The 24,787-nt window shown below is 39.1% G+C and overlaps 1 protein-coding gene across 1 annotated transcript in view; it reads left to right on the top strand.

Annotated features, from left to right (window-relative positions):
* Positions 1 to 24,787, top strand: part of LOC126419127 (solute carrier family 35 member G1) — a 611,097-nt gene that overhangs the window by 572,026 nt on the left and 14,284 nt on the right. The window contains exon 6 of the mRNA XM_050086230.1: positions 2,203 to 2,379. Within this exon, the coding sequence (XP_049942187.1) occupies positions 2,203 to 2,379 (177 nt within the window). The remainder of the gene's footprint in view (positions 1 to 2,202; positions 2,380 to 24,787) is intronic.

Here is a 24,787-nt window from a genome sequence, read left to right on the forward strand (position 1 = left end):
TTCTGGAAACTTCTTCTTTGTACAAGTTACACATAAACATATATTAGTGTATTACAAGCATGATCTTGTGTTGAGGAAGTAAAAGTTTATGGGGTACTGTATAGGAAGATCCAATAATACTGTAATGGCCTTCTCTACAATAACAAAATAACATGGACATAATTAGATTCGTCCCATCAGATAATAGCACATGACATAATGTTCTGATAAAATGTAAGGTAACATGTTGTAACACAGACTTCTGGTGCATAGTTAATAAGATTACTTGACAATAAATTACACTAGACAGCTTACCAGTAATGAATTTTACATTCTATCCCCATGACAATTTATCATCTAAATACACACCAAAGAACTTGCCACAACTGAGGGCATCAAAAAGAAATTCATTTTTTAAACCAAAAATCATCAGTTTTGTTTACATTAAAGCATCTATTAACTCTAAACCAACAAAAGGCTTGGATAATTTTATTATCAACAAACTTTTTCAGCCATAGAGATCAGAATTACAGCAGAGAACAGTATTTTATCTGCATCCAGCATTATAAGTTATGTCAGATTTTATAAATCATTGTTGAAAATGGAAAATCCCAACACAGATCCCTGTTGAATGCCTATATTGATTTGGTCTATGCTAGGTCTTTCTGTGCCTACATAGACAATTTGTTTATAGTTCTCTAAATAAGATTTTAAAATTTTAGGCTTATGTTTCTACAAACATAGAAGTTTTGACTAGGAGCCATATATTTTAAGCACAATCAAAGACTGTACTTAGATCATAAAAAAGTTGCCTGACTGAAGCCTTTGTCCTTGATAACCAATAGTATGTATGAAAAACTCTGTGGAAAGAACTGTTGATAATTTTTTACTAAAATTCTATTGTACTATAGTAATTATACCTGGGTTTTAAATATAAACATATCACAAATTGTGAGTGCTGCCTTCCAAATTTCGGAAAATTCTTGATGTATGGAACTATTCTGGGAAAAAGAGTTTGAAGGAGAATCTTTACCTCCTTTTTTGTATCTGAGATTTAGTCTACATGATTTGTTTTCAGCAAGTGCATCTAGCAGTTAGAAAAGGTACATGGAAAATTACTAAGTTTTAGTGTAAAGTCCATATTTAAAGCTAACAACAATACAAAATTTACACTCACATAGCCATAAATTACAGTGATTTGTGATCAGTCCTCATGTATATAGTTCCATTTTAGGTCTTCCACCAATGTATCTCTGAAATGTCATATGCAACTGACTTTTAGTAAGCATGTGGTAATATATTTGTGGAGCATACATATGCAATGTCTTTTGTAATATCTGTAAATAATAATCACTTAATGGGAATTTTTGTCCTTGTAGATGCAATACCAGATAGAAAACAGAGAAAATGCATAGCATAAAATATAACAATACTAGAGAAGGAAAGTTGTTACTCATCATCTAGCAGAGATGCTAAGTCGCGATAGGCGCAACAAAAAAATTCACGCAATTATAGCTTTTGGCCATTAAGGCCTTTGCCAGCTGTACACACACACACAGACACACACACACACACACACACACACACACACACACACAAATGCAGCTAGCACATGCGTCTGCAGGCTCAGAAAACTGAGTGTGGTTTCAGTTCTCTGAGACTACTTATGTGTGTGTGTGTGTGTGTGTGTGTGTGTGTGTGTGTGTGTGTGTGTGTGTGTGTGTGTACAACTGACAAAGGCCTTAATGGCCGAAAGCTATAATTGTGTGAATCTTTTTGTTGTACCTATTGGGACCAGCATCTCCGCTATATGGTGAGTAGCAACTTTCCTTCTCTGGTATTGTTACATCCCATCCTGGATTTTCCATTGTGTGATAGCATAAAATATTATAGCCATTAGCATGGATCATAAGAAGGATACTGGATAATCAACTAGAAGGAAGATTATATGTATAGTAATATCAAAATAGGCAAAGATAACACAATATTTTTAAAAAAATAGTCTATTCCAAATCATTAACTTGAAGGACATCTATAGTTTGTAAGCCACTTTACTGTGTCTGTAGGAGAGTACTTCTTACATATATGATGTTTGAGAGGGTAAAGAAACATGTTCTGGTTATGGTGCACTTTGCAGTATGCAATGCACTTATTCTAACTATGTATATTCACCATTGTTTGGGGCTTGTAGAACTAAATCTATACACATGTTTGTCTTCACAGGTGTGGCTTCGACAGGTTCCTGGTTGTGGCCCTGGCACTGCTCAGCTTTGGAGGACAGATCCTGCTCACAATGTCTCTACAACTGGAGCAGGCTGGCCCTGTAGCCATTGCTCGCTCAGCAGATATTGTTTTTGCTTTCATATGGCAGCTCCTTTTCTTCAAAGAAGTGCCAAACAGGTACAGACAGTTACAGTTATTTCATTTCCATCTTCCAGAACTATTAGCTGCATATATTACTCAGAGTTAGTTTTATGGAAGCAAGAAAGCATAGTGACAAATGCTTCTCACAAAGTTGTTTGTTGCTATGAAGTTTGACAAGCAGTATATTTTCAAAATTTTTGTGTAACATTTTTAAGCAGGGTGAATGAAATGGAAAAACATTATAGAATATTTTGACAGGGCTGACTATTAGTACATATTACATTACACACTGAAAGAAGGATGGCCATATTGTTTGCAGACAAGCAGATTACTAGTCAGTGAGCAGCTATTCCTGAAGCATACACTCTGAGTTTTAACAGTGATACTCTCGGTGGTGCACAAATGCTCTTGTATAGTGTCTGGCATAGGCATTGGGCAAATAACTCCATAATACCCTTGTACAAGAGCTGTGCCTGCTCTCTCTTCTAACAATTCCTTCTGGAGTCTTAAGGCTTTCACGACCACTTATTGACAAACTACCTGTTGGCTTCTGTCTCGGGTTCTTTGATCGATGTTTGTTTGATGACTTTCCTGACATTTCATCAACAAAAGTGGCTGTCATTGTCAAAGATTCGCTGGCATGCCAACATCTGAGAGCTTTTCCGTGGTCATTACCAGTGATCCACTGCAGTGTGGGAATCCAGGATCCATTCACCTTGAGGCTTTTCTCTTTCTAGTTGATGCTATTGTCATGTTTACAGATTTATACATCTTTGCTGAACAAGTGGTGTGATAGCTCGTCTCTTCAACAAGAACTTTCACGTAGGCCAATTTTATAACGTTGTTGCTCATACAGAGTCACATCTGCAGCTCGTGGTCTAATGGCTAGTGTTGCTGCCTCTGGTGGATCACAGGGTCCTGGGTTTGATTCCCGGCTGGGTTGGGGATTTTATCTGCCCAAGAACTGGGTGTTTGTGTTGCCCTCACCATTTCATCATCATCATTCATGACAGTGGCTAGATTGGACTGTTTAAAAAATGGGACTTTTTGTGGGTGCTGATGACTGCGCAATTGAGTGCCCCACAAACCAAATATCATCATCAGCAGCATCATCATCATCATCATCATCATCATCACAGAGTCACACAGCATATGCTACACCATGGTTGCTTTCTCCAGTAGTCCCAACCTGCAATGCTGCTTGATGTTGATTGATTGTCCAGTCATTCCAGCATACACTTTTACACGTGTACATGGTATGTGGAATATTCCTTACATTGAAAGTGGGTCTCTTTGATCTTCTTTGTTGGTTTATAAGCAGCCTTTATGCTGCATTAACACAATCACATACCACTGCACTGAACAACAGAAGAAAAAGTTTGCAAGAGGTGGGAAGCATATTGATAGCTAAAATCGTGATGCGTCACGCACAGTGGTCAACCTCAATGAATGACCATTCATCAAAGAGGAACAGTCTAGGAGGGAATTTCATCATCATCTTGAGAACCATACCTATGGAAGATATAACTGCTAATACTGAAGTGGCCAAGTGGACCCTTTCTTGTGAAAGTGGTGAGCAAATATGCACTGAAACTGCCAGGATACTGTGCCGAGCAAAACTACCAGCTCACAATCTGGAGAAAGAGTTACTGTCTGATGACACAGGAAACGTGAATGTTGTAATGTAGAATGAAGATCATTAGTGGAAGATTCAGGATCTATTAGCTCTGACAGTCTGCCAGAAGCAAAGCAGTTCCAATGCAGTAGATCACATGGAGTACCAATCAGTTAATCAAAGTATCATCTTTCTCAGTGGTCATACAGAGGAACCTGTGTGCAAAACAGAAGCCTTACCATCTCTGCTGTATGAATTACCAAAAGGCAATAAAGATAATGTTCCATTAAGACTGTTTGTAAGTGCTCGTGGCTCACTGATGTACAAACTGGTGAAACACTTGACCTCTTTGCATCAGCTGCACATGGGAAAGACCAACACATACATAAAGGACTTGGGACATTCTATTGAGAAGTTGAGAAAACTAAAACTTGAACCAAATGACAGCCTGGTGAGCTTTAATGTTCTTTCTTTGTTTAATAAAGTGCCACTCAATGATTCTCTGGAGTATATCACTTCCATTTTCCTGCAAGACATCAGCAGGCTCTTTCATACATGTCTAACCATGAGGCATTTCATGTGGAATGGCAACTTCTGTAATGCATCACCACAGATAATCTACTTAGTCCAGTGGTATCCAATTTCTTCATGAAACATTTCAAAGTATAAGTGCTGGACTTGGTATCTTTTAAATTTAAGGTGTGGTACGGACACACAAACAATACCTTTTTTGTGTGGAGCCATGGTGAGAAACAGTCTGGTGATCCCCTAGGACACCTCAGCAAGCTCCATGACAACATAAAATTTACCATAGAGATAGAAAAGTACCGACAGTTACTCTAGATTGATGTTCTAGTTGTGAGGGATGGTAAATTCCTGGGACACAGCACGTATCGAAAACCAAAACACACCAACCAATACCTACAGAAACAGTCAAATCACCACCTGAACCAGAAAAGAGGCATAATAAATACATGTGTAATGGATGCAAGACAAATATGTGAACTGCAGCACCTCGGACATGAGATGGAACACCTAGAAAGCATTGTGAGAAGCAATGGGTAAACCACCAGTTACATAAGAAGTGTCACAGAATCAAGCATTGTCGGGTGTGGCCTTTCTGCCATATGTTCCCAGAGTGACAGACAGAATTGGATGTGTATTGTGCAGACAGAGTGTAAAGACTATTTATAAGCCAACAAAGATTATCAAAGAACATCTCAGATTGGCAAAGGTGAAAAGGAACCCACTGGAAATGTCGGAAATATCCTGTACACCATGTACATGTGGAAAAGTCTATGTTGGAATGACTGGACCATCAGTCAACACCAGGATCACCAAACATAAGTGGAATTGCAGGTTGGGACAAGTGGAGAAATCCGCCTTGGTGGAGCGTGCACATCTGAGATTGACCACATAATAAAATTTGCTGACATGGAAAATCTTGCTGTAGAGAAGAGCTGTCACACTTGCTTGTTCAGAAACGCTATAGAAATCCACAAATGTGAAAATAGCTTCAGGAAGAAAGAGGAAAGTCTCAAGGTAAACAGATCTTGGATTCCTGTGCTGCTCCAAATCACCATTGCGGGGAGCAATGTAAGAACCACAGTGGTAATGTCCACAGAAATGCCTTCAGACGTTGGTGTGCCAGGTGCATATAATCTGTGGCCACGAGGTAAACTTCAGTCTGCCACCATCAATGGAGTGTGAAGCTTTGACAGTGCCACACACTCATGCTGGTGAAATGTCAGAAAAATCATCAAGTGAACAGCAGTTGAAGAACCAGAGACAGAAGCCAACAGGCAATTTGTCAGTTCCTTCTTGATCTCTTTGCTAAACAAACCCATGTCAAAATGTGCTGTAATTCTGTGAATCTTCTCTGTTAATCCTACATAGTAAGTGTCCCAAATTCATCAACAATACCTGAGAATCAGTTGAACAGGTGTTTTGTGAGACATTTGTTTTGTGAATGAGCTACATTGACCTACATTTCTTCAACTGAACTGCACCTTAGGTCTCACCAGATGGTTAATGTCAAACCTTTTTGGTTACTGTCAAATGTTTTATGGTAGTTACTGTCTGGTGCATTAACAGATTTTTCCATATATGCATGAGAAATACATTACTTTTACTTGTAATGGGAGTCAACTCAAACTCTGCTCCATGTGTTGATCCTTTGCAGGTTTTCCTGGATTTTGCTACTGTTTTCTGTATGCAACAACACTGTCCACCAACAGAGCTGTTATGTTATCCAACAGATAAATTATGCATGTCTTCAACATTAATGGCCCCATAACTCTTTTTTTGTGTGCTCTTGAAGTTACTTTCACATTGTTGTTGTGGTCTTCGTGATGCAGCTCTCCATGCTACTCTATCCTTTGCAAGCATCTTCATTCCTGAGTAACTACTGCAACCTACACCCTTCTAAATCTGCTTAGTGTATTAATCGCTTGGTCTCCCTCTATGATTTTTACCCACCACGCTTCACTCCAGTACTAAATTGGATTCCTTGATGCCTCAGAACAAGTCCTACCAAATGTGTCCTCCTAGTCAAGTTGTGCAACAAATTCTTCTTTCTCATATATGCATGAGAAATACATTACTTTTACTTGTAATGGGAGTCAACTCAAACTCTGCTCCATGTGTTGATCCTTTGCAGGTTTTCCTGGATTTTGCTACTGTTTTCTGTATGCAACAACACTGTCCACCAACAGAGCTGTTATGTTATCCAACAGATAAATTATGCATGTCTTCAACATTAATGGCCCCATAACTCTTTTTTTGTGTGCTCTTGAAGTTACTTTCACATTGTTGTTGTGGTCTTCATGATGCAGCTCTCCATGCTACTCTATCCTTTGCAAGCATCTTCATTCCTGAGTAACTACTGCAACCTACACCCTTCTAAATCTGCTTAGTGTATTAATCGCTTGGTCTCCCTCTATGATTTTTACCCACCACGCTTCACTCCAGTACTAAATTGTATTCCTTGATGCCTCAGAACAAGTCCTACCAAATGTGTCCTCCTAGTCAAGTTGTGCAACAAATTCTTCTACTCCCCAATTCTGTTCAGTACCTCATCGTTAGTTACATGGTCTACCCATTTAATCTTCAGAATTCTTCTCTAGCTCAACATTTTGAAAGCTTCTATTCCCTTTTTGTCTAAACTATTTTTCGTCCATGTTTCGCTTCCATCATAGCTACGCTCCATACAAATACTTTCAGAAAGGACTTCCTGACATGTAAATCTATACTAGATGTTAACAAATTTCTCTTCTTCAGAAACACTTCCTTGGTATAGCCAGTCTCCATTTTATATCTTCTCTACTTTGACCATCATCACTTATTTTGCTTCCCAGGCAGAAAAACTCATGTACTACTTTAAGTGTGTTATTTCCTAATCTAATTCCCTCAGCATCACCTGATTTAATTTACCTACATTCCATTGCTTTTGTTGATGTTCATCTTATATTGTCCTTTCAGGACACTGTCCATTATGTTCAATTGCTCTTCCAGGTCCTTGATTATCTCTGACAGAATTACAATGTTGTTGGCAAACCTCAAAGTTTTATTTCTTCTCCATGGATTTTAATTCCTACTCCAAATTTTTCTTTTATTTTCTTCACTGCTTGCTCAATATAATTTCTTTCACATCTGACAATGTTGTTCTGTTAAAAACAATGGATTTAATTCTACATGTTAGAAATTCTTGCATCCACTCAGGAAACTAGTTCAACTTCCAATAATCTCATGTTTTGTATACTAAGTGACTATACAGAACTGCACTGAACACCTTCTAGAAGGTGAGGAACACTTCATTAACCAGGGTGCCATTATAAGTTAAGAGGAGCTATCTGCTTTGTTGGTCATGTGATACCTTGCTTATTCCTTGATCTTCACAAAATTATTTTGCTTCTTAATCAGTATGTGGTATCTTACGGAGGCAACATCATTTACTCGTAGGGTATTACTCTTATCATTCTTGTGTGTGCTTTTCAGTTGTTTCATTTACTGGAGAGAGTTATAGTTCATTATGTCTTATTTGGTCTGAATGTTTCCAGCCTGCTACAGCCTTTACTTTCTCTCACAAACTTTCTTCCTGCAGTTGGAGTTGATCACTTCAAGGACTGTGGCTCCCACCCTTACAGAACAACTGTGCATTCATTTGCTTCAAACAGCTCCTCCTGGGTCTGTGTGGCAATATGTTGACAAGTGTTTGCTACATTTTTGTACACTTTTGAGAATTTATGTAACTTAAGTAAACCATCTATAAAATGTAATCTTTTAGAGATTTAAAACTAAACTTTCTTAAAGATGTGTTTCATGTTAACCTATTTAAAACTCAAGTTTGCTTCTCATTAGAGGAATACTCAGCTGCAGAATAGCAGGCGAATAGGACAGCCAACCAGTTGCAATAAATGGTGGTTTTAAGTTAACCTTAACCATGGTTTCAACAGATTTAAACCCATATTCTTCATAAGGACAAGAAGTAAATTTCACATTAGCGAATAGTCAGTTAGTAAAGTGATCTAACATCTCCACATAAAATGTGTCAGCAATGATGTGTACATCCATTTGTAAAAACTGAGGCCCCTAAAATCAAAGGCTTGCCACATCAGTAAAATCAGTCACATAAAATGCAAGACCATGTTAAGAGCTACATGGTCTTAGAGCTTAACATGCTCTGGCATTTTGTGTGATTGATTTTACTGATGTGACAAGACCTTGATTTTAGGGGCCTTAACTTTTACAGATGGGTGTACAGATCATTTCCTACACATCTCATGTGACTAACTGACTATTTACTAATGTGAAATTTGTTTCTTGCCCTTCTGAAGAATATGGGTTTAAATCTGTTGAAACCATGGTTAAGATTAACTGAAGACCATCATTTATTGCAACTGGTTGGCTGTCTTATTCACCTGCTAACAATACTTTAGTTCTCCTTTTGATTGCTTACATCTTCTTTTCTCACATTTTTAGTAGATATGGCACCGATGAAGACTAATATTTTGATAATTTTGTTCTAACAGACTTAATGTTTGGGTATCACACCTGATGAGGTAGGATCACTGAACAACCAAGAGAGTAGTTACAAATAATGGTTGAACAATTAGTAAAAATATATGTGGAGTATCATCGTGCAGGTAGCAGAAGACTTGGGAATATTTAGAGCAATATGTTTCCACAAAACACATGAAACAGATGTTGGTAAAGCCTGAGTTGTTGCTCTTTCTGAAGAATATAATATGACTTAATGAGATGTCTTCAATAAGCATAATACTATTCCAGACAACAGGGAATGTTTGCATATTAAGAACATGAAATTATCATATGCACCACTCTGAGCAGTACTGAAGACAGTTTCTGACAACGTATTTGTGTTTCATGTTGTACTGGTCCTATTATTTCTATTTGGTTGGATAGTAATTGGGGGGGGCATAGGGGGGAGGGGGAGGGGCAGAGGAATTATTGCTGCTGTTTTTACATACAGGGTGGTCCATTGATCGTGACCGGGCCAAATATCTCACGAAATATGCATCAAATGAAAAAACTACAAGGAACGAAACTTGTATAGCTTGAAGTGGGAAAGCAGATGGCGCTATGGTTGGCCTGCTAGATGGTGCTGCCATAGGTAAAACAGATATCAACTGCGTTTTTTTTTAAAGAGGAACCCCCATTTTTTATTACATATTTGTGTAATACATAAAGAAATATGAATGTTTTAGTTGGACCACTTTTTTTGCTTTGTGATAGATGGCGCTGTTGTAGTCACAAGCATATGGCTCACAATTTTAGACGAACAGTCGGTAACAGGTAGGTTTTTTAAATTAAAATACAGAACGTAGGTATGTTTGAACATTTTATTTTGGTTGTTCCAATGTGATACATGTACCTCTGTGAACTTATCATTTCTGAGAACCGATGCTGTTACAGTGTGATTACATGTAAATACCACATTAATGCAATAAATGCTCAAAATGATGTCCGTCAACATCAATGCATTTGGCAATACGTGTAATGACATTCCTCTCAACAGCGAGTAGTTCGCCTTCCATAATGTTCGCACATGCATTGACAATGCGCTGACGCATGTTGTCAGGTGTTGTCGGTGGATCATGATAGCAAATATCCTTCAACTTTCCCCACACAAAGAAATCCGGGGACGTCACCATGGTATGGTGCTTCGACAACCAATCCACTTGTCATGAAATATGCTATTCAATACCGCTTCAACCACACGCGAGCTATGTGCCAGACATCCATCATGTTGGAAGTACATCGCCATTCTGTCATGCAGTGAAACATCTTGTAGTAACATTGGTAGAACATTACATAGGAAATCAGCATACATTGCACCATTTACATTGCCATTGATAAAATGGGGGCCATTTATCCTTCCTCCCATAATGCCGCACCATACATTAGCCCGCCAAGGTCGCTGATGTTCTACTTGTTGCAGCCATCGTGGATTTTCTGTTGCCCAATAGCGCATATTGTGCCGGTTTATGTTACTGCTGCTGGTGAATGACGCTTCATCGCTAAATAGAATGTGTGCAAAAAATGTGACATCATCCCGTAATTTCTCTTGTTCCCAGTGGCAGAACTGTACATGATGTTCAAAGTCGTTGCCATGCAATTCCTGGTGCATAGAAATATGGTACGGATGCAATCAATGTTGATGTAGCATTCTCAACACCAATGTTTTTGAGATTCCCGATTCTCACACTGTTTGTCTGCTACTGATGTGTGGATTAGCCACAACAGCAGCTAAAACACGTACCTGGGCATCATCATTTGTTGCACGTCGTGGTTGACATTTCACATGTGGCTGAACACTTCCTGTTTCCTTAAGTAACGTAAGTATCCCGCAAATGGTCCGGACACTTGGATGACCTCGTCCAGGATACCGAGCAGCATACATAGCACATGCCCGTTGAGCATTTTGATCACAATAGCCATACATCAACAGAATATTGACCTTTTCTGCATTTGGTAAACGGTCCATTTTAACACGGGTAATGTATCACGAAGCAAATATCGTCCACACTGGCGGAATGTTATGTGATACCACGTACTACATTTGTGACTATTACAGTGCCATCTATCACAAAGCGAAAAAAATGGTCCAACTAGAACATCCATATTTCTTTACATACTACAAGAATATGTAATAAAAATGGGGGTTCCTATTAAAAAAAAAAAAACGCAGTTGATATCCGTTTGGCCTATGGCAGTGCCATCTAGCGGGCCAACCATAGGGCCATCTGGTTTCCCCCTTCAACCTAGATGAGTTTCGTTCTTTGTAGTTTTTTTCATTTGATGCTTATTTCGTGAGATATTTGGCCCGATCACTATCAATGGACCACCCTGTATATGAAGGGCACAATGGCAAAAACAGAAGAAAAGAATGCTCATCAAGGATCTTTGGAAAAATTTATATCCAGTATAGAAAATTATGTGCATGTTTGACAAGAAGTGGCCATTAAACTTACTTAAAAAATTGACAATCAAGAAAAAGGCGCTGCAAGAATAAATATCATAGAAAATGGGACTTGGATTAAACACTATGAAGAACTATGGACTAAAGATGATGACAAAGGGGAAGAAATAATGGCTACACAGGATGAAGGGGGCCAACTTGTGAATCAAGAAGATAACGTCACACCAGACGAGATGCAAGAGGCCATAAAACAGATGAAAAACTTGGAGACTCGGGGTGCTTCCATTGCGACAACTCTCATTTTGTTTCTGGGTCATACCCATACACCCATGACTCATCTCCAGTTATTACGGTGTTCAGAAATCCACATTCAGTGTTGGTGGTGTCCAGGAGGTCCTGTCTAACGTCAAAACAGAGTTTATTTTGTTCCAGCGACAACAACTTGGGCACAAATTTCTCAGCCACTCAATGCATGTTCAAATCATCACGAAAAATTGCATGTGCAGAATCTTTACTTACTCCAACCTCTTGGGCAATCTCCCATATGGTCAATCGATGATGTGCCATCACCAAATTTAGCACCCTATCAACAACAGCTGCACTCACAGTTGTTTGGGTCCTGCCAGAACGCTGGTCACTTTCCGCTGACTTGTGGCCAGTTTTGAATCGGTTGAACCACTCCTCAATTTGTGTTACACCTGTTGCATCTTCTCCAAACACCTGTTGAATCTTACGAATTGTTTTGCTTTGAGAATCACCACGCTTTTGACAAAATTTGATGCAGTATATTTGCTCAACACATACAGTCATCTTGAGAGAATCGGTAATCCAACGAACACGTTGTGTAGCACCTCACTCAGCAACCAACAAGCAGCGACTGATGTGCTGGAAGGCAGGGACAAAATTCATGCATGTGCACAAAGGTCTCATCCTTTACTGTGTACAGTGGCTCCATGCTATCATCTCTATTTTGTGGGTAAAGTTTAAGTTCAGATACTTTTTAGACAAACCTCATGTCTGTTCTGAGACGCAATGACTGGCCTCATTTAAACTCTTCTGTTAGGAGAGTTAATTTAGAGATGGATTGGCTGCTTGGATCAAGTATGGGGTCTCCTCTTGATTCTATCAGTAGGTGGGACTATACTAGGCATGGTCTTCACTGTAACTGGAAAAGGAAGGGAAAACTGTATGGGCAAATAACAAATAACTTGGAGGGGGGGGGGGGGCACTTTCACATATGATAAAGTACCAGTGGTTATAAGAGACAGAACAGCAGTTTTTTAAGGCAGGGAAGTAGAAACAAAAGATTTATAGTCGGGTTGAAAATGAATTCACACTCATAAAAGAGGCAGCCAGAAAGCAAATTTTAATGTACATAATTCTTCCAAAGAGCCTCTGATTGAAACTGAAGATATTCAAAAATTTACAGAAAAATTAATTTCATCCAGTTGTAATTCAGCCAATGCACAAAATCAGTAATCCTTATTGCATCAGAATAGCTGAGGCTTAAGGGATAAGCTTAAAGAGTGTATCACCTGTGTAGAAGAATTACAGTTCAGCAAATCAGCTGATATAATTTGCCTCTCTGAGCATCATATGAGCATTCATATATATATGTTAAATTTTACAGGGTTCAAGTTAGCTTCTTACTTCTGTAGAGAAAATATGGAGAAAGTAGGAGTTACCACATTTGTCAGAAACTCTCTTAATTTCAAGAATATTGATATTAATAAAGTTTACTCTGAGTAGCACATACAAGCTTGTGCAACAGAAGTCCTTTATAATAGTAAGTACACAAAGAGCACCTTCGGGAAATTTTATCCTCTTCATAAAATATCTGGAAACTCTGTTGTCCAATCTTACAGTAAAAAATAGGGAAAGGTTGCTGGTGATTTTAATGCGGACAGTTATTGCAATTGGTCACACTGTCATTCAGTTTAATTCTTTGTGTGAACTTTGCAACCAAGGTATGTAAATGCTCTGAGACTGCTTCTGATAATACGTTTGTAGACAAATTTAGGGAAAAAAGTCATATCACAAAACCAATAGTAAATGGGTTATCTGATCATAACATGCAGCATGTTAAATGTTGAAACTTGTCAGGATATAAAATCTGTTAAGCCTGAGTACAGGAGGGTAATAAGTCAGTCAAAAATTGAGACTTTCAAGAAACTGCTGAAAGATGTAAACTGGATAGATGTTAACAGCACTTCTGACTCAAATGAAAAATACAAAATATTCATTACTTAAGTTACTTACTCTTTTGAAAGTTGTTTTCCCCCAAAGGTAAATCAAATAAAACAGAAGTGTAAAAATAAACCATGGATTCCACAAGGAATAAAGTATCGTTTGGCACGAAAAGAGACTGTATCTACTATTTAGGAATACTGCAAAATATCGAAGCAAATAATCAAGAAACCTAAGCAGCTTTATTATGAGAAAAAGATAATTGCATCAGACAACAAAATACAAACTATATGGGATATAGTGAAGAGAGAGACAGGTGAAGGCAAAAAGGAAGAGCGACAGATAGCTCTAAAAATGAATGAGACATTGGTAACAAGTGCATGTGGTTTTGGAAACCTCTTAAACAAGTACTTTATTTTTCATACTGATGGGTTTGGGTTATCAGGTTCAGCAAACAGTGCAATGAAATATCTGAGACCAGTCTTGACAAATAACTTCAGTGAAATGGAAATGACAGTCATGACACCCAAAGAAGTAGCACCCATCATAAAATCCTTAAAATCAAAGTATTCTGGTGGTTAAAATAACATATCAATGAAGTTAATCAAAGAATGCTCTTGTGAGTTGAGCTCCATCTTAAGTTATTTGTGTAATCAATCTCCTACCCACTGACCATTTCCATACTGGCTAAAATATGCTGAATTTACAGGAAAGTGGGGAGGGGGTAAAAAGATATCATCAAACTATTGACCAGTTTTACTTTTCCCAGTTTTTCAAAAATATTTGAAAAGGTTGTGTTCAGGTGTCTTCTGAAGCATCTGACTGTAAATAATATACTGCCCAAGTCACAGTTTGGGTTCCTTAAAGGTTCCTTTATAGAGAAGGCTATTTACACATACAATGATAATGTACTTAATTCATGAGATAACAAATTAGAGGGTACTGGCATTTTCTGTGACCTGTCAGAAGATGTTGACTGTCTCAATTACAGCATTCTCTTAAGTAAATTAGAATATTATGGAGTCACTGGCAGTGCTGCGAAATGGTTCTAGTCTTACCAACTAACAGGAAAAAAAGGGTCTCATGAAATACCTGTGGACCAAGGAGTCAGTCTTCATCTGATTGAGAACTAATTACATGTGGTGTTCCTCAAGGTTCCATCTTGGGTCACTTGCTTTTTCTTGGTACATTAATGATCTCTTGTCTGTTTTACTGCCAGATGCTAAGATTGTTTTGTTTGCAGATGATGCAAACATTGCAATAAATAGCAAGTCAAGTATAGATTTATAAATGGCTGCTAATCAAATTTTCACTGACTAATAAATAGTTTAAGGGTAGTTCACTGTCATTAAGCTTTGAAATTGAGAAGTTCAGAACCTGTAAAAGATTTCCTTCCAGCATGTGCATGACGTATGAAGACATACAGATCAAAGAAGTTGACAGTGTTACAACTCAATAATATATTCAGTTGGGAAGGGCTTACCACTATATGCAGTGCGAATGACGTCAGATGTAGGATGTATAAGTATAAAAAAGTGCAGAAGTGTGTAATAAGACTCATTTCTGGTGTAAATTCAAGAAAATCACGTAGAAACCTGTTCAAGGAACTATACTACCCAGTGCTTTTCAGTATATTTATTCCTGAATGAAATGTGTTGCAAGTAACATGTCTGTATTGCCAACCAATAGCTTGATACATAGATTCAGTACTAGGAATTAGAACAGTCTGCATAAAGACCTAAAATCACTTACCTTATTGCAAAAAGGTGTCAAATACAAATAATATATATAAATATATAAATAATATATAAATAAATAAATTGACAGTAACCATTAAAAACTTGGTTTCAGATGAAGCACAGTTTAAACAGAGTTTGGAAGACCTTTTGATAGGAAATTACTTCTACTCTATGGATGGTTATCTTAACAGGGACTCTCAGACAAGCTTAAGTACAAATGCCCTTTAGATTGCAGTTTTGACAGCACTTGGTTGCAACAGTCAAAATTAGCAATTTTGTGGATGACAAATTTATTAAAAATGCATAACTGTGTTTCATTCTGACAGTGTATTAACTCTTTAAATATTAGCAATTCCAGTTTACAGTTATGTATTCACATATTTTGACAGTTTCCTGACAGATGATCAGGGAAGTGACTATTATATTTAAATGTTTTATGTTTATGTTACACTTTCTGACATGTTCCAAACGCACAAGAATAATCTCATTTTTGGGACTATGGAACGAAAACCGAATATAATCTAAACTAATCTAACTGGTACACATAATCTGTCCACAGGTTATATTTTTTGCCATTTATGTGCATTTTACAAGATTCCCTTATAAGTAAAAAATGATTTTATTTATGAACACTGTTTTAGAACTAGTACTGAAACTTACAGTTCCATTTTTACTATGAAGGGGTCACCAGAATAAAGTGTTAACCCTCAAACTAGAAAGGAGTAGTCTGACCAAGCTGACTGTCATTTTGTCTAATGCTGATAATATTGTCACATAGAAGAAGGTGTAATGAGATGAATGACGAACACTAACTTCACTTAACGAAGGTTTATTCAGCACTTGCACATACAAGAGTGTGGAGTGAACTGCCTTCAGCCAGAACACATACGGTATACATACAGTTACAGAACATTCCAGTACCTTGATTCTTGAGATTTGTGGAGACTTCCAGAATGTACTCAAACTGAATGCAGAAATTAAAATTTTACAGTTCGGGTGAGTTTTGAACTCGCAACCCTCCATGCAACAGTCTAGTATCATAACCACTACCGGTACACTACAGTGACTGTTCTACTCAGCTTCTTCTGCAACATCACTCCCTCCATAAGAGAACAGCATCTCGGTGTTACGTCCTCCTAGTTCAGGAATGAGTCATCGGTCCTCCATACTTTGACTCTCGATGAACGATGTTCACCCTGGCAGTGATCTCCTTAGAACTTCCCTTGCCACTACACCCTTCATCACCTTTCCGCTTGTTTCCTGTCACTGGAGCTTCGAATTTACCCTGGGTTGCAGGATCCTTATAGGGCGTCATTTGTAGGATGTAGACCGTATCTCTAATCTTTCATCGTTTTGTGCCGGGGTCAAAATCTTCATAAGTAATGTCAAACAATTGTCTTACAACCTTACAAGGTCCAATGTAGTGCTTGAGGAGCTTCTCAGAGAGCAACCTTCCGAACAGGAGTGAAGATCCAGACGAGGTCACCAGGCTGGTAGACAACAGGATGGTGGCTTGCGCCATAGCTTCAGCGATCGTTTTCTTGAGCCTGCAGTGTGCGGAGTTGAGCTAACAGACAACAGGGTGGTGGCTCGCATCATACCTTCAGCAATCATTTTCTTGAGCCTGCAGCATGCAGAGTCGAGCTAACTGCCGAGCTTCCTCAGCTCTGATTAACAACTGGATGATGTAGTCATCGTCCATGTCATCATGATGTAATGGAAACACAGTGTCCAATGTCATCATTGCCTCACTCCCATGCACCAAGAAAAGAGGCGTAAATCTTGTGGTGTCTTGTTTGGCGGTGTTGTAGGCAAACGTCACGAAAGCTAGCACCTCACCTCAGTTGTTCTGCTCAACATTAATGAACATTGATAGCATGTCGGCCAAGGTATTATTAAGGCGTTCAGTAAGCCTGTTAGTTGGCAGATGGTAGGCAGTCATCGTGTGATGAGTAATGTTGCACTTGCGGTTTATCTCTGTCACAAGATTCAATTGAAAAACTTTCCCTCAATCTGTAATTAACGACCTTGGGGCACCGTGTTTTAATACAATGTTTTCTATGATGAATTTAGGTATGTCGAATGATTCAGCTGTTTTCACGGCTTTTGTAATGGCATAGTGTGTCACATAATCAGTGCAAACAATAATCCATCTATTGCCACTAGCAGACATTGGGAATCATCCGAGGAGGTCAATACCAACATGTAGGAAAGGTTTCTGAGGAACTGCCTTTTCCCTCTGACACTCTCGGCAGTGTGACACTCCTAAATAAACCTGGCCAGAAAAATCTCTTGCAGATCCTATCGTATGTCTTAATAAATTCTAAATGTCCGGCCTCAGGTGTGTCATGGAATTTTTTGTAGAACATCTAAGCGCGTGTGTTTAGGAATCACTGGTAGCCCCCTTTTTCCAAACAGATCAAAGTTTTTCTTGCAAAGTAATCCATTAACTATCTTAAATTTCCTTTCACATCCTCTGACCAATTTAAGGCAAGCATAATTTGAGTTATCTTGACAGCCTTCTTCTGTTCAGCAGAGAGATCCTGGAGTGCAGCAAGACAGTCACTATCTTCATCAAAGTCTTGATGGTCTTGCACAGGGTTTCTTGAGAGACAGTCGGCATCTTGGTGTTTTCTTCCACTTTTGTACACTGTGGTAATGTCATACTCTTGAAGACGTAGTGCCCACCTGGCGAGTTGTCCTGTTGGATCCTTAAGACCTGTCAGCCAACAAAGTGAATGATGGTCTGTAACAACGGTGAATGGCCTTCCATAGAGATACTGTTGAAATCTGCACATGGCCCAGATCACAGCAAGACATTCTCTTTCTGTAATTGAGTAGTTTCTCTTGGCTTTTGTAAGTGTCCTAGAAGCATAGGCTACAACTTTCTCTTTTCCATCCAAAATTTGCACCAGAACAGCACCGATCCCATACCCACTGTCATCTGTGTGTATTTCTGTAGGTGCTCTCTCGTCATACAGACCAAGTACAGGGCCAGTCGTGAGAGCGTTTTGCAGCACATCGAAAGAATCTTGTTGAGCACCACCGCAGACAAATTTAGATCAGCTTTTAACAACTCTTGGAGTGGTCTGGCTTTGATACAAAAGTCTTTGATAAAACGACAGTAATAAGAACATAATCTGAGGAAGCTTCTCACATCTCTAATACTTTTAGGAATTGGAAATTCCCTTATAGATCTCCCCTTTTTCTGGGTCTGGCCGCACACCTTCATTTGACATAAGTTGTCCATGTATTTTGATTTCTTTTGCTCCAAGGAGACACTTTCTTGGATTAAGTTTTAGTCTGCCTTGGTGGAGACACTTAAGAATGGCCCTCAGTCTTTTTGTGTGCTCATCAAATGTCTCTGAGAACACTATAATGGCATCTAAATAACAAAGACACATCATCCACTTCAGGTGACTTAGAATATTATCCATCAACCACTCAAAAGTGGCTGGTGCATTACACAAACCAAACGGCATTTCCTTAAACTCATACAGGCCCTCAGGGGTAATGAATGCAGTTTTCTCACGATCAGCCTCATCTACTTTGATTTGCCAATATACCGAGTACATGTCCATGGTTGAGAAAAATTTAGCCCCCTTCATACAATCTAGTGTATCGTCAATTCGTGGAAGAGGTTAAACATCCTTTTTATTATCTTATTAAGCTTCCTGTCATCAACACAAAAGCACCAACTGCCATCCTTCTTCCTGACGAGAACCACTGATGATGACCATGGGCTCTGCGAAGGCTGAATGATGTAATTCTTCATCATTTTCTCTACCTCATCATGAATGGTTCAGTGTTCCATTGCTGACACATGGTATGCTCTCTGGCTTATTGACTGATGGTCTCCAGTGCTAATCCGGTGCTTTACCGTCGATTTGTCTAATTTGCTCTTCACCTGTGGATTGAAGCATTAAGAGAACTCTTGTAGAACAGCAAGTAGCTTCTTCTGTTCTTCCTTAGTGAGATCTGGTGATAGTCAAGCTAGAAGATCTTATCTCGTAGTGGTAGCGCTAATTGCGCCCACAGACTTGGCATGGGAGGTTTCTCTGGCGCTCACCTGCTCTGCAATTAATGGCTCAGTGTTTGCTATGCACATGCGTCTTGGAAAGATCTGCGGTTCTCGGCGACAGTTAACTATCCACAATTCACCAAATCCATTCTTAAATGAGATGACAGAGGCTGGGATGACCAAGTTATTCTTCAGTGGTATGCTTCTCTTACATTCCACTACAAGATCCATGGGTTGATGCATGGCATGACACATGACAGTTACCTGCTGACTGCAGGAATGATCACTTCATCCAGCACACATAGTCTTCACACACTCGGATGCGCATCTTCCTGTCCACTGTATTTCATCTCGTCTAGCGTAATCTTCGAGCGATCTCAATCTATAATTGGCTGAGAAGCTTTCAAAAGGTCCCATCTGAGAATGACGTCATGACTACACTCTTGTAAGACAATGAATTCTAAGGGCTGTGTATGGCCACTTATACCCACGCGAATGACACATCTTCCTGTTGGTTTTACATATTTCCCATTAGCCATCTTCAGCAGAGATGTTTTGTTGTTGATGAATACGGTTTTCTGCAACTGGCAACAGTACTTCTCCGAAATGACTGAATATGTTGCTCCAGAGTCCACAAGAGCCTGGGCTGATTGGCCATCTATGAGGATATCGACGTAGTTTCCTATCATTTTTGTAGTGATTGATGGCAGAGGATTTTTCTCTTCGGCAGCCTCACCTCCAAGGAAGGTTGCACCTTTAGTTTTCCAGGTTGCGGCGGCTGGTTGATCAGCAGGAGCTTCTAAACGGCGATGGAGACCTCGATTGGCATGTTGGGGAGCGTCCTCTCTAGTGGCTAGCTTGTTCACCTTTGTCATCCCAGAGTTGGAATTGGCTAAGATTGGTCTCCTGTCTTCTGGTGCAGGCATCATCAAATATCCGCTGCCTTTCTCAACAACAGTGCACCACATGTCCTGGTCGTCTGCAGTGGAAACATTCTGGTTGGTTATCCTGTGTCCACCAGGCGTCAGTCTTCCTTGGTGCCCAAACAGGTTCCTCATGCGGCATTGTAGGAAAGTAACTTCACCTGTGTCTTGGCTTTCTGCCGTTTTAAAGGGGAATCAAAGACAAGAGATTGGGTTCAATGTCTGTTCCACTTCCTCCCTTATGACCTCTTGAAGTATCTCGGTTTTTTGCTCACCATGCAATCCAAGTGCCTTCTGAACTTCCTCTCTCACTATCTGATGAAGAACGCTTGTGAAATCAGTTTCTTCCTCCATCACAGACGTCAATACAATGTTTGGAAGCTGTTCAAACTTCCTGCATGTATTTCTTTTTTGATCCTTTGTCTCAATATACTGGCACTATTTTATGAAGTCATCTGCTGTCGAAACCTTCTTCAGGAGTAGGGCTTGATACATGCCCTCAGCAACACCCTTCATGAGATGTGCAACCTTATCTTCCTCCTTCATTCTAAGATCCACTATTTTACACAACTCCAAGATGTCTTGAATGTAGGATGCTGTCATTTCTCCTGGATGCTGTGCCCTGCACTTTAGTTTATCTTCAGCTGTGCACTTCTGTCATTGTGTATCCCCAAAATACTTGCCAAGTTCTGCCTGCAATACTTCCAGCTCGTGAACTTCATCTCGTTGTTCTCATACCATTGTTTGGCAGTGCTCTCCAAGCAGAAATATACGTTAGCCAAACACATGGTGTCATCCCATTTGTTAAATTTGGCTGTTCTTTAATATATCTTCAGTCACTTGTTTGGCTCTTGTCCATCATCACCAGAGAACCCAGAAGGATGTCTCATGTGGTGGTACACAGTTGCTGTCATTGTAACATCCTCTTCTTCTTCTGTCTGTGATAGATTGCGATTGGTCAAATACGGCTCGAACTCAGGTTTCTCGCCATGTAAACGGTGGCTCTGTCGTGGCCTGATGGGAGCCACTGTGTCGTCGATAATGCTCACTATCACAAGTTCCAATACCCAGTGTCTCCACCAGAATAATGTCACATAGAAGAAGGTGTAATGAGATGAATGACGAACACTAACTTCACTTAACAAAGGTTTATTCAGCACTTGCACATACAAGAGCACGGAGCAAACTGCCTCCAGCCAGAACACATATGGTATATATACACTTACAGAACATTCCAGTACAATGATTCTTGACATTTGTGGGTACTACCAGAATGTACTCAAACTGAATATAGAAATTAAAATTTTACAGTCCAGGTGAGTTTTGAATTCACAACTCTCCATGCAACAGTCTAGTATCATAACCACTACACTATAGTGACTGTGCTACTCAGCCCCTTCTGTGACAATATATGTATCACTAGAAATCACTGTCTATTACACAATTATTTGATTTATGTTCTTGTCTTTGTATTTAAGCAAACATATAACATGCAGTAACTCAAAATATGCTGTTATGGATTAGTACTGAATGTTCTTCTACTGATCCCTTCCTATCAAGTTGTGACAAGCATAATATTCATAGAGGTATCCTTCTATTTCATCTGTACCTTGAAACATTAATGGAATATGAAAATGAGAATATGACATTACAAGTTCATGGAATTGTTACAGTTTATGATTTGAACAAACAGTATTTTACAGTTTCTGTGAGCAATATTTCAACACCTTATATTCTATTCATGTGACTGCTGTTTATTGTTCATATTTAATTCCCATAGAAGGTAACATTTCAAACAAATAGTTTCAGAGAAGATATACTTTTTCATGTGTGGCTCACAGTTGCATTACATTTCTGAAAAAGGAAGTCATTTTACTGTGCCAAGCTGTTCTTTATTTGAAACAAACACTTCATTTCAATGATTGTTAGCTAATTTGGGGCTTCTCAAGCAATGTTCCAAATGCATTTTATTCTCAGTCCTCTCATACATGTCAGCAACTGAATGCATCAACCTCTGGACAAGTGTCATGTTACCGGCACATGAAGTTCCATTCACGCTATCAAATCTTACCCTGGAAGCAATGTCAAGTTTCCACATACTGAATGCTGTTGGCTGGTGGCCATCCACATTTTTCAGTCAGATTACATCAATTCTGACACTGATATCATGGCACCTGAGCAAATGTGACTGGTCATTTTCCATCACTTTCAACCAGGTGTGCCTCATGGTTTACATATGAAGGAATTATCTGAATAGCACTTAAATTGGCAGATGTGACATACACATACAGAAAAACAAATGATTACAATTTCATGAAAAAAATTAATGAGTTACTCAGGAGAAAGTGCTACTCGAATTTAGTCATAATGCTCTGGTCCACCACTGGCCCTATCCAAGCAGTTATTCAGTTTGGCATTGAATAGTAGAGTTGTTGAATGTCCTCCTGATGGATATCATGCCAAATTCTGTCAAATCAGTACGGTGGCCAAAATCCTGAGCTAGTTGTAGAGCCCTCCCCATAATGCTCCAAACATTCTTAATTAGAGAGAAATCTGGCAATGTTGGTGGCCAAGGTAGAGTCTAGCAAGCATGAAGACGAGCAGTAGAGACTCTCGCTATGTGCAGAGAGGGTTTATCTTGCTGAGTTGGAAGCCCAGGATGGTTAGCCATGAAAGACAACAAAACAGGGCATAGAATATCATAGACATACAGCTGTTTTGTAAGGCTGCCATAGATAACAATTAAAACGTGTCCTGCTATGGATTAAAATGGCACTGCAAACCATCACTCCTGGTTGTTGAGTTGTATGACAGGTGACAGTCAGGTTGGTATCCCACTGCTGTCCAGGGTGTCTCCAGACATGTTTTCACTGGTCATTGGGGCTTGGTTTAATGTGGAACTCATCATTGAAGACAATTCTATTCCAATCAGTGAGATTCCAGGCTGAATGTTCTTGACACCACTGAAAATGGGCTTATTGGTGTTCAGAGATCAATCGTAATCAGTGCAGGTGGCACTGTGAGCTCAGTCCCATTTCTGTGAGCTACTTATTAGTGGTCCTTTTACAGTCACTGAAGCAGCAGTTGCATGTCAGATCGATGATGATGATGATGATGATGATGATGATGATGATGATGATGACTCCAGGTCTCTAAATGCCCCTCTGATGATAGGTCAGTCCTTGTGTTCTGTCATCTCTCAGGGTCAACTGCTTCCTTCTTGACACTGTGTTCAGCCATGGTTCACTGATTCCTGCCAACATCATCAAATAGTGGCCTCGCTCCTATTCAAATGTCGATTAATTCACTGATTACTCCAACCTGCTTCTTTGAGCCCAACTATATGTCCTTTCTCAAATGCTGATGTCTGCATGTATTGTTCACAAGCCTACCTATGAGGTATAGTTACTGTCCAACTGAGTACAAGGAATGAAATTTGCAAAGACTTTATTCCCTGGTATTGATATGTTCCCTGTTTACTATCCTTGCCAGATGCATGGTGATATTGTGATGCAGCGTCACACATTCATCCATCAGTCACCAAAGTTTACAATTTTGCATTTTACATTGAAACTTTTATGAATATCAGTTTCTAACCAGTTTGCATAACTCCATCATGGTGTTTGATGGTTCTTTTTTTTTTAGAGCATGCTAGGGACATCAGAAAAGTTTACCAATTGGAATTGTGGTGCCAAAACTCTCTAAAATGTTTGCAGAGTGTACTTCCTTTCCTTTTCGTAATCAATTACTAAATAACACCAAAAATGAATTCCAAGGCAAGTTCTATAGGCAGAATGTACTAAAAATGACACATTTAGGAGAGATCTTTAATGTAACAAATGTTAGCTTTGCTACACACTTAGTGTTTTCCATATTTTCATTTCTGCTCTTAGACCATTCAATGTTTTTTGTGTGTGTTTGGTCCATGGCATTTAGAAGTTTATGTGATGAAATAGTGACATTTCTGTCACAGGTCCTGAGCTGTGATTGGTGACGAAGGCAGCCTGAACAGCCTCATGTTGATTTAAGTGTTTGTGAGGCTTACATGCCATGTTGTTATTTTTTGTATTTATAGTTGCATATTTCAAAATGTCATTTTTTGTATGGTTTGTTGTGCTGAAGTTTTAAGAAATATGATGTCAATGGGTAAATGGGTTACCATGCAGGTACATTGCTCTGTTGAAATTATGTATTTACTCATCCCTGGATTTTCCCTGTTTTTGTTCCTGATTGATGTTTAGATTGGTTCTGGACATAGTAAATTGCACATTGAATTTATGTTATGCTGTTTTCAGACTTGCAGAACATATCTCATGCACTTATTCCCTTTAATCATTCATGAAACCTTTGCTAGGTAGTGCCACTTATGTTACCATATTCTAGTGCACTCTAGAGAGTTATTTACAGACTTAACAAGCCTTTCCTGCAATTATAGAACTGACAATGCCACAAAAAAAAAAAAAAAAAAAAAAAAAAAAAAAAATGGACAAGTGCAAGTAGGGCTCACACACTGAGGGA

Source organism: Schistocerca serialis, chromosome 9 (assembly GCF_023864345.2).
Source record: "Schistocerca serialis cubense isolate TAMUIC-IGC-003099 chromosome 9, iqSchSeri2.2, whole genome shotgun sequence".
Taxonomy (NCBI): Eukaryota; Metazoa; Arthropoda; class Insecta; order Orthoptera; family Acrididae; genus Schistocerca; species Schistocerca serialis.